General features: G+C 47.1%; 1 protein-coding gene across 2 annotated transcripts in view; it reads left to right on the forward strand.

The window, feature by feature from the left end:
* Positions 1 to 7,863: 7,863 nt before the first annotated feature.
* The window catches only part of capn7 (calpain 7), a 13,711-nt gene continuing 9,311 nt past the window's right edge, over positions 7,864 to 12,263 (forward strand). Inside the window, exons 1-11 of one of the 2 annotated variants that reach the window (XM_029128307.3) lie at positions 7,864 to 8,249; positions 8,477 to 8,585; positions 9,524 to 9,681; positions 9,800 to 9,867; positions 10,036 to 10,269; positions 10,475 to 10,561; positions 10,643 to 10,796; positions 11,176 to 11,261; positions 11,548 to 11,641; positions 11,760 to 11,906; positions 12,011 to 12,117. In XM_029128307.3, coding sequence (XP_028984140.1) covers positions 8,148 to 8,249; positions 8,477 to 8,585; positions 9,524 to 9,681; positions 9,800 to 9,867; positions 10,036 to 10,269; positions 10,475 to 10,561; positions 10,643 to 10,796; positions 11,176 to 11,261; positions 11,548 to 11,641; positions 11,760 to 11,906; positions 12,011 to 12,117 — 1,346 coding nt within the window. In that variant the 5' untranslated portion in view covers positions 7,864 to 8,147. The remainder of the gene's footprint in view (positions 8,250 to 8,476; positions 8,586 to 9,523; positions 9,682 to 9,799; positions 9,868 to 10,035; positions 10,270 to 10,474; positions 10,562 to 10,642; positions 10,797 to 11,175; positions 11,262 to 11,547; positions 11,642 to 11,759; positions 11,907 to 12,010; positions 12,118 to 12,263) is intronic. The other variant, XM_029128308.3, reaches the window with a different exon arrangement.

Raw genomic sequence — 12,263 nt, forward strand, 5'->3', positions numbered from 1 at the left:
CAGTGTATTATTAGCACTGACTGATGCTGTAGCAATGTGTCTTCAGTAACAAGTTGCTTTTGGACTCCTCTCCTTTCAGCTCCAAGATATTTCTCTACATGCACTCCCTGTTGTGTGAGGAATGGTAGATTGCTAGCAATGTCTAAATAGTATTTAGTCAGATGGTTTCTGGCCTTGTTTCTGAGTTTGTAGTTGGTTTGAGGAGTGGCATTGCTTTTTAGAGGCAAAAGTAGCCAGAGGCAAATATTTGCTCCATAAACGGCTTCTTTGGTTTCTCTCTTTAGTTAATCTCTTTAAAACCTTGGAGTGGACCATCAGAGCCCCCATCTCAACCCAGTGATGCTATGGAGCTTCACACCAGACTTCCCAAGAGTGGGTTCGTGGCGTAGGAAGGCTCCTCCTGAGCGCGTCCATGGGAAGCTTTTGTTTGGCTATAAATGCCAGCGTGGCTGTAAAATGCCGCATGCAGTCGTCACAGCTGGCACAAGCACACGTCAAGTCTCCTACCACCCAAAAGTCCCGGCTGGGGCTGCTGTGGGTCTCCAGTGGAGCCAGTCTGGGTCGGCTCAGCTGTTCGGTGCTGCATGGGGAGGTGATGGATTTCTCAGCAGTGGTTTGGCTTAGATCCAGCAGCCACGGAGCCTCCTCAGCACCCCAGCTACTGACTGTTATCTCTGTGCTCCAGGCTGCTTGCTGTACTTAGGACGCCACAGTGCCACGTAACGGTGGACGTGCAGGAAGAAGCACATGCAAACACTTCGCACAGAGCTCTGACCGATGTGTTGACTCGTCTGTGTTGTAACAGATATTGTTAACTCTACTCTGAACGACTCTGTCTCTGTGGTGACAGGCTTGCTTTTTAAAAGGGTATAATAATAATAGACATACAGTGTGACCGAGCAAATTCATTATTAGTATGTGAAGAGGAGCTGGTAACGGATATTTTGGCACATTTTAATAGCTCTTAATTGACTAAATGCACCAACACAGGCCTCAATAGAAGGTCATTATAGGGACCCGGTCATTTATTTTGTATGAAGTAGCAGCTCAGAGTCGAATCATCAACGGCAGCACCAAATAAAGCAGTTTGAGTGTGTTTCAGATTGTGTTCTGCTCTAATTATCTCCCTTATCTGACCCACATATTGTACTGTATCAGCCAGACCCTAATGTGCACACACACAAAGCCACATCGTCTGATTGCATCACATCCCTGCGTCTGCGAGCCAACGGAATGCCATGCAGACGCAAATCACGTCCAACCCAAACACATCAGTCTCCCGCCGCATTTTGTGGCACGTAAGTGATTTGTTGTCTGTGTCATGAGTCGTCACACCCCCGCGCTCCTCCCTGCAGGTTCTGACACATTCAGCCCTGGGCAGCAAAGTAGGTGGTGATGTAACCACGGCAGCGAGGCAGGTTGTTAGGAAAAAGGTCACCGGTTTACAAACCTCATGCTTGTAAATGGCTCAGAAGCACATTTTAGCTGGAAAAAGCACATCGCTGTTAAGTTTCTCATCACGGATTAAAATCATAATATTGCCCTTGCAGCTCATGGCTTTTCCACCCACATCGCTGGAAAAGAAGATTGAAGCTTTGAAATGCTTAACGGCCACAGCAACAGATGTCAGGGATAATAGTGCCATGCAACATTTTCTAACTGTTCTTTTATGGGCTGATGTACAGCAGTTGCCGGCCACCTCCAGGCTGCGCCCTGACGTGGCCTCTGCGAAGCTTAGTGGACACAGTAATAGTGGTGCTGTTTCGTTGTTTGCTCTCTTCTGCAGCTGAGGTTCTGTTTTTACTGGTTTTATCCTCTTACCACGTTATTGTCCTGAAACAAAATGTATAATTAACCTTTGGATTTGCCTGGTATTTTGCAGCTGCTAATCTTTGTGGTAGATTTACATAAAGCAGCCTCACATCATGCACATCATCTTACTGGAAACACTGGAGCATGTCCTGAGCCCGGCTGAGTCGACACTGGGTTCACTGGAGGTTCAAAGCACATGCGTGTTAACGTCTCACATTACAAGAGAGAGTGGATACAGATTGTTATCAACAAAACAGGGATTATTATTCAGATGCTGACAGGAATCTTCTGGCATCTGTAAAATTATAATAATGTACTAGATGTAGCAGTGGAACTTAAAGTTCTCTGTATTGCTTTACCCAATTTGTGTCTTCAAGCCCTGTGTTCAACTGGCATAAACTACCTTCAGGCCCCTTGGGAGTGAAACCATCTTTTAGGCGTTCCCCAGGGTTCAAATCTTGGCCCATTGTAGATTCCTAATTATCAGCGTTTATCTTTTCATTGTCCAGAACCTCCCTGTCGCTCCCTCCTGCTCAGCGAGGCAGCAGATGCTCTCCAGGCCGTCCTCTTTCCATGTGAGAACAGAGATTCTGCCCGACATCAGACATGGGAAGCGAGCTCTGGCAGCACGAAGGGTAAAAGGTCGAGACTTGACCACCCCGGGCAGATAAAGCAGCCTTTTCATGTGCGATCAGTCCACAGCCTAGAGACAAATCCCTCAATGTGCTGCCTTTGAACTTCACCACAACTGGAGCGAGTGGCCAGCTCGCTCTGCGGCTAACAAAGGCCGCGAGAGGCTGAGCACATGGCTCGTTATTATGGAGCTAAACGTGTTACCGACACCTATTTACTAGCTGAATGAACGTACAGCATGTTAGGAACACCTACTCGTTTTCCAGACGCGCTCTAATGAGCCGGTCCAGGTAGACTTCATTATTCGGGACTAATCTCATTTATTAAACTTGCACTATTCAAAAGGGACGAGATGAAGAGAAGCTGTGCAGTTGAAGATGGATTTGTACAAAATGACTGTGCTGCAGGAGCTGGAACCACATATTAGGAAGATGTTGCCAGTTTACACAGTTTGTAGTTTGTACATTCAGTTCCCACTGTGGATTTTCTAAGAACCAGGCTCTGTCAGTTCCAGCTCTTCATCAGCCTTTTAAAACAACAATTGTGACACGCACTCTTTCCTCAACTCCCCCTCTGCCGTTCTTCATCAGCACATCATTTATAAGCTACGCTCTAAGTGAGCGTGTTGGTGCCGCACAAAAGCACCGTCACTCATACCAGGCTTTGTTTTCATAAGAATGGATGCAAATGGAGGGTGTTGTTCTCCTGCAGCTCTAGCAGGTAGAGCTCCAGAGCTGCTGCGGTGTCGTAATGCTGCTGCTTGGCTCGCTCGCCCTATGTGTGTGTGCTCCGCTGTGTACACACTCTCTCACTCTCTGTATGTATATATAGAGCGCTATTTTTAAATCTCAACCACAAATAGTAGTAACACGGCCTAAAACAGTCCTCTTCTGTTGCCGTTCCTGGGCTGCTGCCGCCTTCTCATTCATTCATGACTTTGCATGAGTTTGCAGAAACAGCAGGCGGAACCTTTTTAAATATGAACACATTAATGTGCCTTCGCCTGTTTTAGATTACGCAGCCTCCTGCATTACTGGAGCATATTGGAGACCACCCTCATTTCATGGCTAGTTAGAGGTTTGGCTGAATTAGACACACAGTTTTACACTTTTCATCTTTCTGTGTCACTGGGAATTAGGCCAGTTTAGGTAATAAAGCGTAACACCACCTCATCGGCCACTGTGAGTCTGATTGGTGGAAATCTGACTTGCTCATATCCATCCGACTTTAAATGTTTTATTACAGGGAGATTGAAAAGCCGAGGCATTCACAGTCTCATACTTTGCTGCCACTTTGAACGGACGGTTTCCGGTTGATGACTGCAGAGCGGTTTGGAAACACTGAGCATCATCTCTGCTCGCATTCGATTGGGGAATCACATTCAGAGTGTGAGGCAGCCCCGGCCGGGCAGCCGGTTGCCGCGGGCGACCAGCAGATCAGTGATGTGGCGGTGATGCCTCTAATGAAGCTGACACAGTACAGCCTCCCTCCTCGTGGGCCCCTGAGGGCCTCCTGCTCTGCATGTAGCCCCAACCCCCCCCCCCCCCCCCTTCAGCCCAACGTGCTTCTGATTTGATCGCGCCTCGGATGCACTGCTGCATCATTTATTCTCTCGTTGTATGCGAGGGGTCAAAGCAAACACAGTGTGTGTCGTAGCTAAAATGGGTCACGCTTCTCAGACAAAGCCTCTGCCTTTTCTCAGGCTTTCACTCTCTCCCGCTGATGAATTCCTCTGTGTTGTTTTCCAGGAGCTGCCTAGTTGAGGTGAAGGAAGGCCGAGGGTCCCTGTTCAGCCTGAGCGTGGACGACCATGATCTGAAGACGGCGCCGCGCACCCGACCCGCTCTTCCTCTCCTCCTTCTCCCTTTTTGTTACTGTGTGAGAGCCTCTCTGCTCGGCTGCTCGGAACCGGGCCAGCGTGCACATAGAGCTGAGACATCGGACCCTCTAGGAGGAAGGGATACAACAACCGCCGTCCGTGAACTCTGACCTCACCACTCCCCCCGATCCTCCCACGGCAGCACCACAAACATGGGGAGGAAAAAGATTCAGATTCAGAGGATCACAGACGAACGGAACAAACAGGTTAGCACCAGTTACCAGAACCAGTATCTAACTGGGTGGTGGCTTCCTGTAATAAGCCATAAATCAGTCATTAACTGCTGTTTATCACTGATCCAATGAAAGCATTTAGAGCAACAAGTTACAGGCTGAAGAAACGTGAAAAAAGCTTACAGAGATGATGTGAAATTAGAATCATTGTCAGCAGCCACAGTGGGGAAGTTTAATTTGTCCGACCAGGTGAGAGGCGACACGTGTGGTCTCACATCGACCCAGTTTATGACTAAATATTAGTTGTTGCAGCTGATTTGTGACGCCGTAACAGATTCCCGCAGGGATCTTTTCTGTTTTTCGTGTCCCCTGTACTGAAGAACAACACAGTGGCTGTTCTCTCAGCGGTGCCACAACACAACAGTATAATAGCATTGGGTTTTATGAGGCTCATATGACTGCACACAGCCATCATGGGGTTTCACGGATGCCCCCTGCTATACGCCTACAGTGGAAAAGAGCAGAGTATGAAATTCACCCAAACACACACTCCGTCCCTCTGGTTACATCAGTGCTGTTGTCAGAGAGGATGAAAGGGTAAATGATCCATCTAAAATGAGTCAACTGGTAAATGGGCTTTGCTCCATTGAGCAGATTGAGTAATGGATTTGACGTGCCCACCTTCAAAAGCAGAACGACAGGAAAAACAAGAAGCAGAGGAGGTGGAGCAAGGTGCGTGGCTGGTGGAGGTCTGAGCCCAGCGAGAGCACGGCGGCTTTGGAGAACCCGCCCTCGCTCCTGCCCGTCATTCGTTAGCATGAAAGGCAGGAAGCGGCGCCTGCAGGGGGTCGGCGCCGTGCCATGGCTTCTTATTCATCACTTAACAATGGACATTAAGGAGTGAGGGGGCGGCGCTGTTTCTGCTCCGGCTCCTAGTGTTATTAGGTGTCAACCAGCAGAGGTGCCGCTCTGTTTGGTGAAACGCGGTGTCGGAGGCCGGCGCCGCTCTGTTTGGTGAAACCCGGTGTCGGAGGCCGGTGCCGCTTGCCGGGCACACGGCTCCAGAACCGCTGCAACACCCTGAGACATCAAGGCGCGGATTGAACCAAAAGTGTTTACGTCTCACGTTTTTCTGTTTATCTGATTGGGAAGGAAATAAGATCCAGTTTCTACAGCAGCTGCATTCAAATGAGCTGCGTTTGAAGTGGAAGCGAGTTTTAAGCTCCTAAAGAAATAAGTGGTGTTTCATGCTCGATGCTGCTTCAGCTAATGAAAAGTGCAGCTTCTGAAAGGAAATCAAATGAATTTCGGAGTGCGTGCAGCCTCCTACGTGTTGCTTCAGAGATGCTGCCATAAGCTCCGCAAAATAAACAGCGTGCAGAGTGTGGGCCCCGGCTGGAAACCTGACAGCATCAGAAATGCCACGTTTCCACCGGAGACAAAGAGCCGTGAGCAGGACTGGAACCCTCGGATCGCTGCGTCTCAGAGTCGAGGGAGTGACTTTTCACTGACTCTTGTTAACAGAAGTCAGAGCAAATCCACTTTTCTTCCAGAAATCAAAGAGCCATGAAACCATCATTATTTTCATGCCAACAGCTGCTCGGTCTCTGGCAGAACACGGGAGGAAATGCAGTTTCCTGTTGGTTTTCTGCTCCACGCTCTGGCTGTAGTTGACTGACAGCCAGAGTTTCAGGCTTGGACGGAGTGAACCTCAAGGAGCAGGTCCACGCTCAGCATCCGGTTCAACAGTTCACCCTCTGTCAATAGAAGCTAAAGATCCACTTTAATTGGTTGAGCTTGGAGACGTCCACCATCGATGGCCTTATTTTCTTCCCAGTTGCAGCAGACGACCGTTAGACGAGCGGATGAATATGAGCTGTGAACTTCAACTCGGCGCAGGTTTTAAATAGACTTTAGTTTCATATTAGACTTAAAGAAATGTTGATCTTCTTGCTTTGGTTTTATTTGTGTAATTAGCTCATGCAGGAGGTTGAAGCCTGTAGCGACGTGCTTCCTAGCATTCTTCGATTAGCGACGTTGTACCTGTCACCAGCTTTCTGCCCCTGCGTCGACCGACAAGGAGAAAGCGCTGAGTGCTGTGTCGGCGCTGGGACCTGAGCCGTGAGGCCTGATGAAAGCTGCTTTTGGCTGCAGGACGCAGCGAGAGGAGGTTGCGGTTGTCAGTGGTGGTTTCCTCATCCATCTGCCACACAACCGCCACCTCGCCAAGACGCGCGCGCACAAACCAGCTCGCTCGCCCCCTTTCTTCCTCTCCGCACCCAGGATGTCTTACTCTTCGGTTGCCATTGGTTACCTGGCAGTTCTTCTCTTAATGTCAATTACCTCCAGCTTGTTTATCCTTTGTGGCAAACAACAGGATGTGACCTAGGAACCGACGTCGCCGGCCGCTTTGCCGGAGGGAGAGAGGGAGTGAAACCGATTTCTGCGGGATGTTTGGCGTCGTGATGTTTGGATTGAATGACCTTAGACTTTGTTTCGGAGAGCAGTTGTTGTTGTTGTCTGCAGAAGCTTGTCTCTCCATCACCAACCGCTGTCATCATCCTGCACAGCCGTAATTTCCTGCTTCCCACCATCGCCACATAATTTATCTCTGTGTTCGAGGGAGGGTGAGGAGGGACAGACGAGGAAACATGTAGATATGCACAGAGATAAAGACGGGGGTAGAGAGCGCGAGGGAGGTAAGATGATGGTAGCAGTGTGTGATGAGGTGGGAAACGGGGGGCGGAGGGGAGTCGGTTGCCCATGGAAACGTCCCCGATATAATTTGATTTGTGGCAGCAGGAAGCAATGAGTGAGCGAGCGAGCAAGTGCAGAGAGGGAGGGGGGGAGGATGTGGAGAGCGGTGAGAGGGGAGAGAGGAAGAGAAAACGAGGGCACCGACACGAGAGATGAAGACGTGTGGAAGGTGTGACACAAGGGCTTCATCCATGGAGCGTCTCCGTCTTCCCTCCTCCTTCGTCTTCACTAGAAGCTCCGGTCGTACGTCTCCGGGCCGACGCTGCGTCAGCAGCGCCTCGTGGTTAGAGCTTCACGTTCTACAGCTTCTGCCGTGACTCTAGGGACATCTTCACAAGCTTTGATCACTTTTCATGATCAATTATTATCTGTTTGAAGAACATTGCTTTTAGTTTCTATCTTAAAAATAGAAGCAAAAGAATCTATGGGTGAATATTCGAATCCAGCGTTAAGGGAAGAGCTGAAGGAATGCTGCTCCTCAGGCCACACCCCCTCCCAGTGATGTCAGCACAGGTGCTGCTGGTGTCATGGAAAGTGCAGTGACGCCACAGGAAGGCGTTCCCGTAGAGCCGCATGCTTTGGACTTCACGTCTGCTGCGACTGCGCGAACTGTGTACCGGAAACAACATGGTTGTTGTGGTAGTCGCTATCACAGCAGTCACCTGTCAAAAGGAAAATATACATTTTAACAAGGCGATTCTGGCCACGGGGTTGAAGGCGGTGGTAAAGATTGTCATCACCATGTTTTGAAGATATTGATGAAAGAATCTGTGCTGCGAATGAAAGACGGACTTTGTTTTATTTGGACGAAACACCGTAGATAGCGCTTAGCTAATGTGTTAGCTGGCTAGCTAACTCAGAGCTGGTCACTCTGTCAACAAGTTGTGCCAAGCATGGACTGCGCTGCGCTGGAGCTCGATGCGGTCAAATTTGCCAAAACAGCTGTGACCTATGATCAGAATGGAAAATACAACGAGGCTGTGTTTTACTATAAGGTCAGTAGCTCTACTTTTAATTTGAAGTGTCACCCGTTGCATTTAACGCGAGCTCCTCCAGAAGTAAAGGTTAACTTTCACTTAACGCTTATGTAGCTTTTCTACGTTCGATTGTAGCCAGATTAACGCACGGTTGCACAAGCGATCACGTAGTCTTTAATAGTTGATAGTTCTATTATTGGTTCACGTTTTTATACCCAGTGTTGTATCTTGGTTTATGTTCACAGGAAGCAGCCCAGGCCCTAATATATGCGGGCATGGCGGGATCGAAGCTGGAGGGAATCCAGGACAAAGTGAACGAATACTTGGATCGGGTCCAGGCACTTCACAATGCAGGTGAGCTCACCTGATCAGGCGTTCACACGTTAAGGGGCCTAGATTTACAGAACCTTAACTTAAAGAGTCCTGTGAAACATTGGAGCTTTGCATCAACACATATCTGATTCAGATCTGTGTTCTTAAGATGCATTAACCACGTCTTCAGTTTGCTTTTTTCTGTTACCTTTGTAAATATCTACAGCACACAGTTGCTGTGTTTAGTGTTTGAGCCTCCACACCATAAAATGCTTTACACACCAATTCATGAGCCCAATGACTTTGTGCTTATTGTTTACCTGACCTAAGTCTTTCAGAGCTGATGTGTCTCAGTAATACTGTAAGTGAGAAAGTGTGGAGGACTGTTACCGAACGAGGTCTGAGGGGAATCCTCCTCAGTCTAGTTAGACAATGACTCTGCTCACCTTATGTGTGTGTGCTTGATGCATGCAACCACAGAAACCGTGGGACTGTCATGTTGGATGATTTGGCCTTGTGCTATAAAAGTGTAAAACATTCAATATTTAAGTATTTAAACAGCTGTTTAAAAAAAGGGGGTGTTTTACTTTTGCAGGTCACAATTTTCAATTGTTTACAGTTCTATTCAATCTAAATGCACCTAACTTAATTATTTTTGACTTGAGTGCAGATTATTAAATTGATATAACAAAACAACAGAATCCGCCCTCTTGTGTGTTAGGCTGGTGTTCAGACCCACCAACCATGTTTGACAAAATTATTTTCAGAAAATGCAAGAGATCTCTCCTTATCAAATGTTTTTTTTTCCGGTTGTAGTGATGTAAATGTCACCATTAACTGATTGAGATACTGTATTAGTCCTCTAAGCAGGAAGTGGATTTCTAAAGAACCTGTTTTACCACTCAGCAACGTACGCCATTCTATTTACACAGTATTTCCTGTGTGCTTTTACCCTGGCTTCTCTTGACCTTAAAATTCAGTCCAGGCCCAGAAGAGCGACCCACTGAAGTCCTGGCAGCAGGTGGACCTTGAGCGAGCTCACTTCCTCGTCACTCAGGCCTTTGAGGAAGATGAGAAAGGAAATGATGATGAAGCCATTGAACTCTACACTCAGGCTGTGGAGCTGTGCATTAAGACGGTAGATACTTACATTTCGTGCTAATCACTCTATTGTTAACAGGGACAAATCTTTACTCATTTTTCCCCCACTTTAATTCTGTTGTTTCCACATCTGTTTCTCTTCCTGGTCGCAACAGTCCAATGAAACACCAGACCAGGCGCTGCAGACAAAACTGAAGCAGCTGGCACGTCAAGCTCTAGACAGGTAAATGTTCCTGAAGGGGAAATACGTTTACACATATTCATAGAAGAAACAGTTAGTGGAAGTGATCTGATACAGTACATAGAATTCCAAGTTCAAATCATACTAAATAGAAACCTAAACTTATGAATGTACGTATGTATTCTTGATTCTTTTACAATGTTCTCTCAGGGCGGAGGGTCTTAAAGAATCTCAGTCTAAATCAGTTCAAGCACAGGCTCAGGAAAGGACGGGGCCCCCTGGGGCCAAGGGCATCGCTGGTGGCAGTTCTGGGGGACCCGTCCGGCAGTTTTTCCCGCTTGGGCCAGACTTTAGCATCCACGACCGGCCTCAGCCAATTCGTGCGGTCCAGTCCAGTGAACCCCAAGGTCAGCGCTATACTTCTGAGGAGATCGAGGTGCTGAGGTGAGAATTTGTTCAAGGAGCTCATTTAGTTAAATCCAGGAAATAATATTATTTCCAGTCAGTGATAGATCTTTCAACGCTCATAGTGGCTCTGAGTAGTGTTGTGTGAGCCACTATCCCCCACAGGAAAAGTACCTAAGTCAAAAATTGCTGGGGTTTTCTGTTCATGATTATACAATAATCATGTTATTATTATTATTTTCAGGAGTACATCCACAGTCAATGGCATAGCCTATGTGCCGTTTATGAGCGTGGACCTGAAGGAGCGATTCGCCTTTCCTGTCCCTTTCTCGTAGGTGGATCTTTTGCTTTATGTCTTATTTAGATGTCAACCTTCAACCATACGTTGTTTTATTGCATATGTTTAGTTTAGTTTTGTTCTTCTACTTCCTCCAACCAGGGACAAAGCAGGTAAACTGGCACTGTCACCCAAACAGAAGGCCATCTTCTCCCGTTGGGTCCGGCCCGATGAGATCTGCAATAACCCCACCATGATCATGTCTGTGTCCAGCTTCAGTATCAAGCAGGTCAGACTCGCGTGTGTTGGTGTCCGAAGACATCGATGGCATGTTCAGCTCATTTAATGGCGTCATGTCTGTTGTCTATTTTAAAAACATTTGCTTGGTGCCTGTTGGAATATTCTTTATAATGTCAGTTTATTGTCATCCACAGTTCTTAGCTGTACTTCATCTAATCTTTCTTTTTTGATTGAGTGCATTTATTAGTATTTTTCAGTGCTTGTGCTTCAATTCAGCAACTTCCTGAAATGACATACTGTAATAAGAAGGATTCTAATGTTAAACGTGTTCTAATAACTGAAACATGAAGATGTTTAGTGTATACGCTAAGGTCTAAGCTGCCTTACTGTACCTTTGATGATCAGCGTGTCCTCCTCTCACTCCACAGACGGTGGTTTCTGACTGTTCCTTTGTGGCTTCTCTAGCCATCAGCGCTGCCTACGAGAGGCGCTACAATAAGAAACTTATCACCAGGTACTTCAGGCTGATCTGCCTATCATTGTTGAGCTACAGTCTGCTGTTGAAATGTTTATTCCTTCTGTGACAGGGCTGCAAAAGTTTAGTAATTAGTGTGATGTCCCTGAATGAGTGACAGCCATACCTGCATCATACAGAAAGGACCTCACACTGATTTGGGAGCTGTTGTATTGAATTGTTCAGTCAGCACATATGAAATGCATGAAATTATCAATATGGAGTCTGTATCTCTTCTTTTCAACTTCACCCTGCGAGTAGTGGCCAGGATGTTTGTGTGTTACAGCATCATCTACCCTCAGAACAGACGAGGGGAGCCTGAGTATAACCCATGTGGGAAGTACATGGTGAAGCTCCACATCAACGGCGTTCCCAGGAAGGTAAAGCACCAATGTTCACCTGGAACGATTAAATACTAAGAGGAAGAGAGGAGCTCACATGATGAAGTTATAAATACACAGTTGTTGTTTCAGCAGTTTGATCCTGATCCTGTTGCAGGTGATCATAGACGACTACCTCCCGGTGGATCGTAACGGAGAGCTGCTGTGCTCTTACTCCAGCAACAGGAACGAGCTGTGGGTCTCCTTGATAGAAAAGGCCTACATGAAGGTGATGGGAGGCTATGACTTCCCTGGATCCAACTCTGTGAGTGAACCTGCAGAAGCAACGAGATTAAAGTCTTTGAATCTGTTTTTCAACGAGGCAAGTGAAAGTGGGGAGGAAAGGAATGATTTCTGTTTTATGTTCAGAATATTGATCTACATGCTCTGACTGGGTGGATTCCTGAACGCATCGCTATGCACTCTGACAATCAATCATTCAGCAAAGACGACAGCTTCCGCATGCTCTTTCAGAGGTGACAGACGCTTAGACAAAATAATGACAAGTCATTTATTGGTTTGTGCTTTATCGATGTTGTTCTGTCTTGTTCATTTATTTCTCTACGTGTCTGCTTCTCTCCCTCTCTGACACACGCACACACACTCTCTCTCTCTCTCCGTC

Source organism: Betta splendens, chromosome 16, assembly GCF_900634795.4.
Source record: "Betta splendens chromosome 16, fBetSpl5.4, whole genome shotgun sequence".
Lineage (NCBI taxonomy): Eukaryota > Metazoa > Chordata > Actinopteri > Anabantiformes > Osphronemidae > Betta > Betta splendens.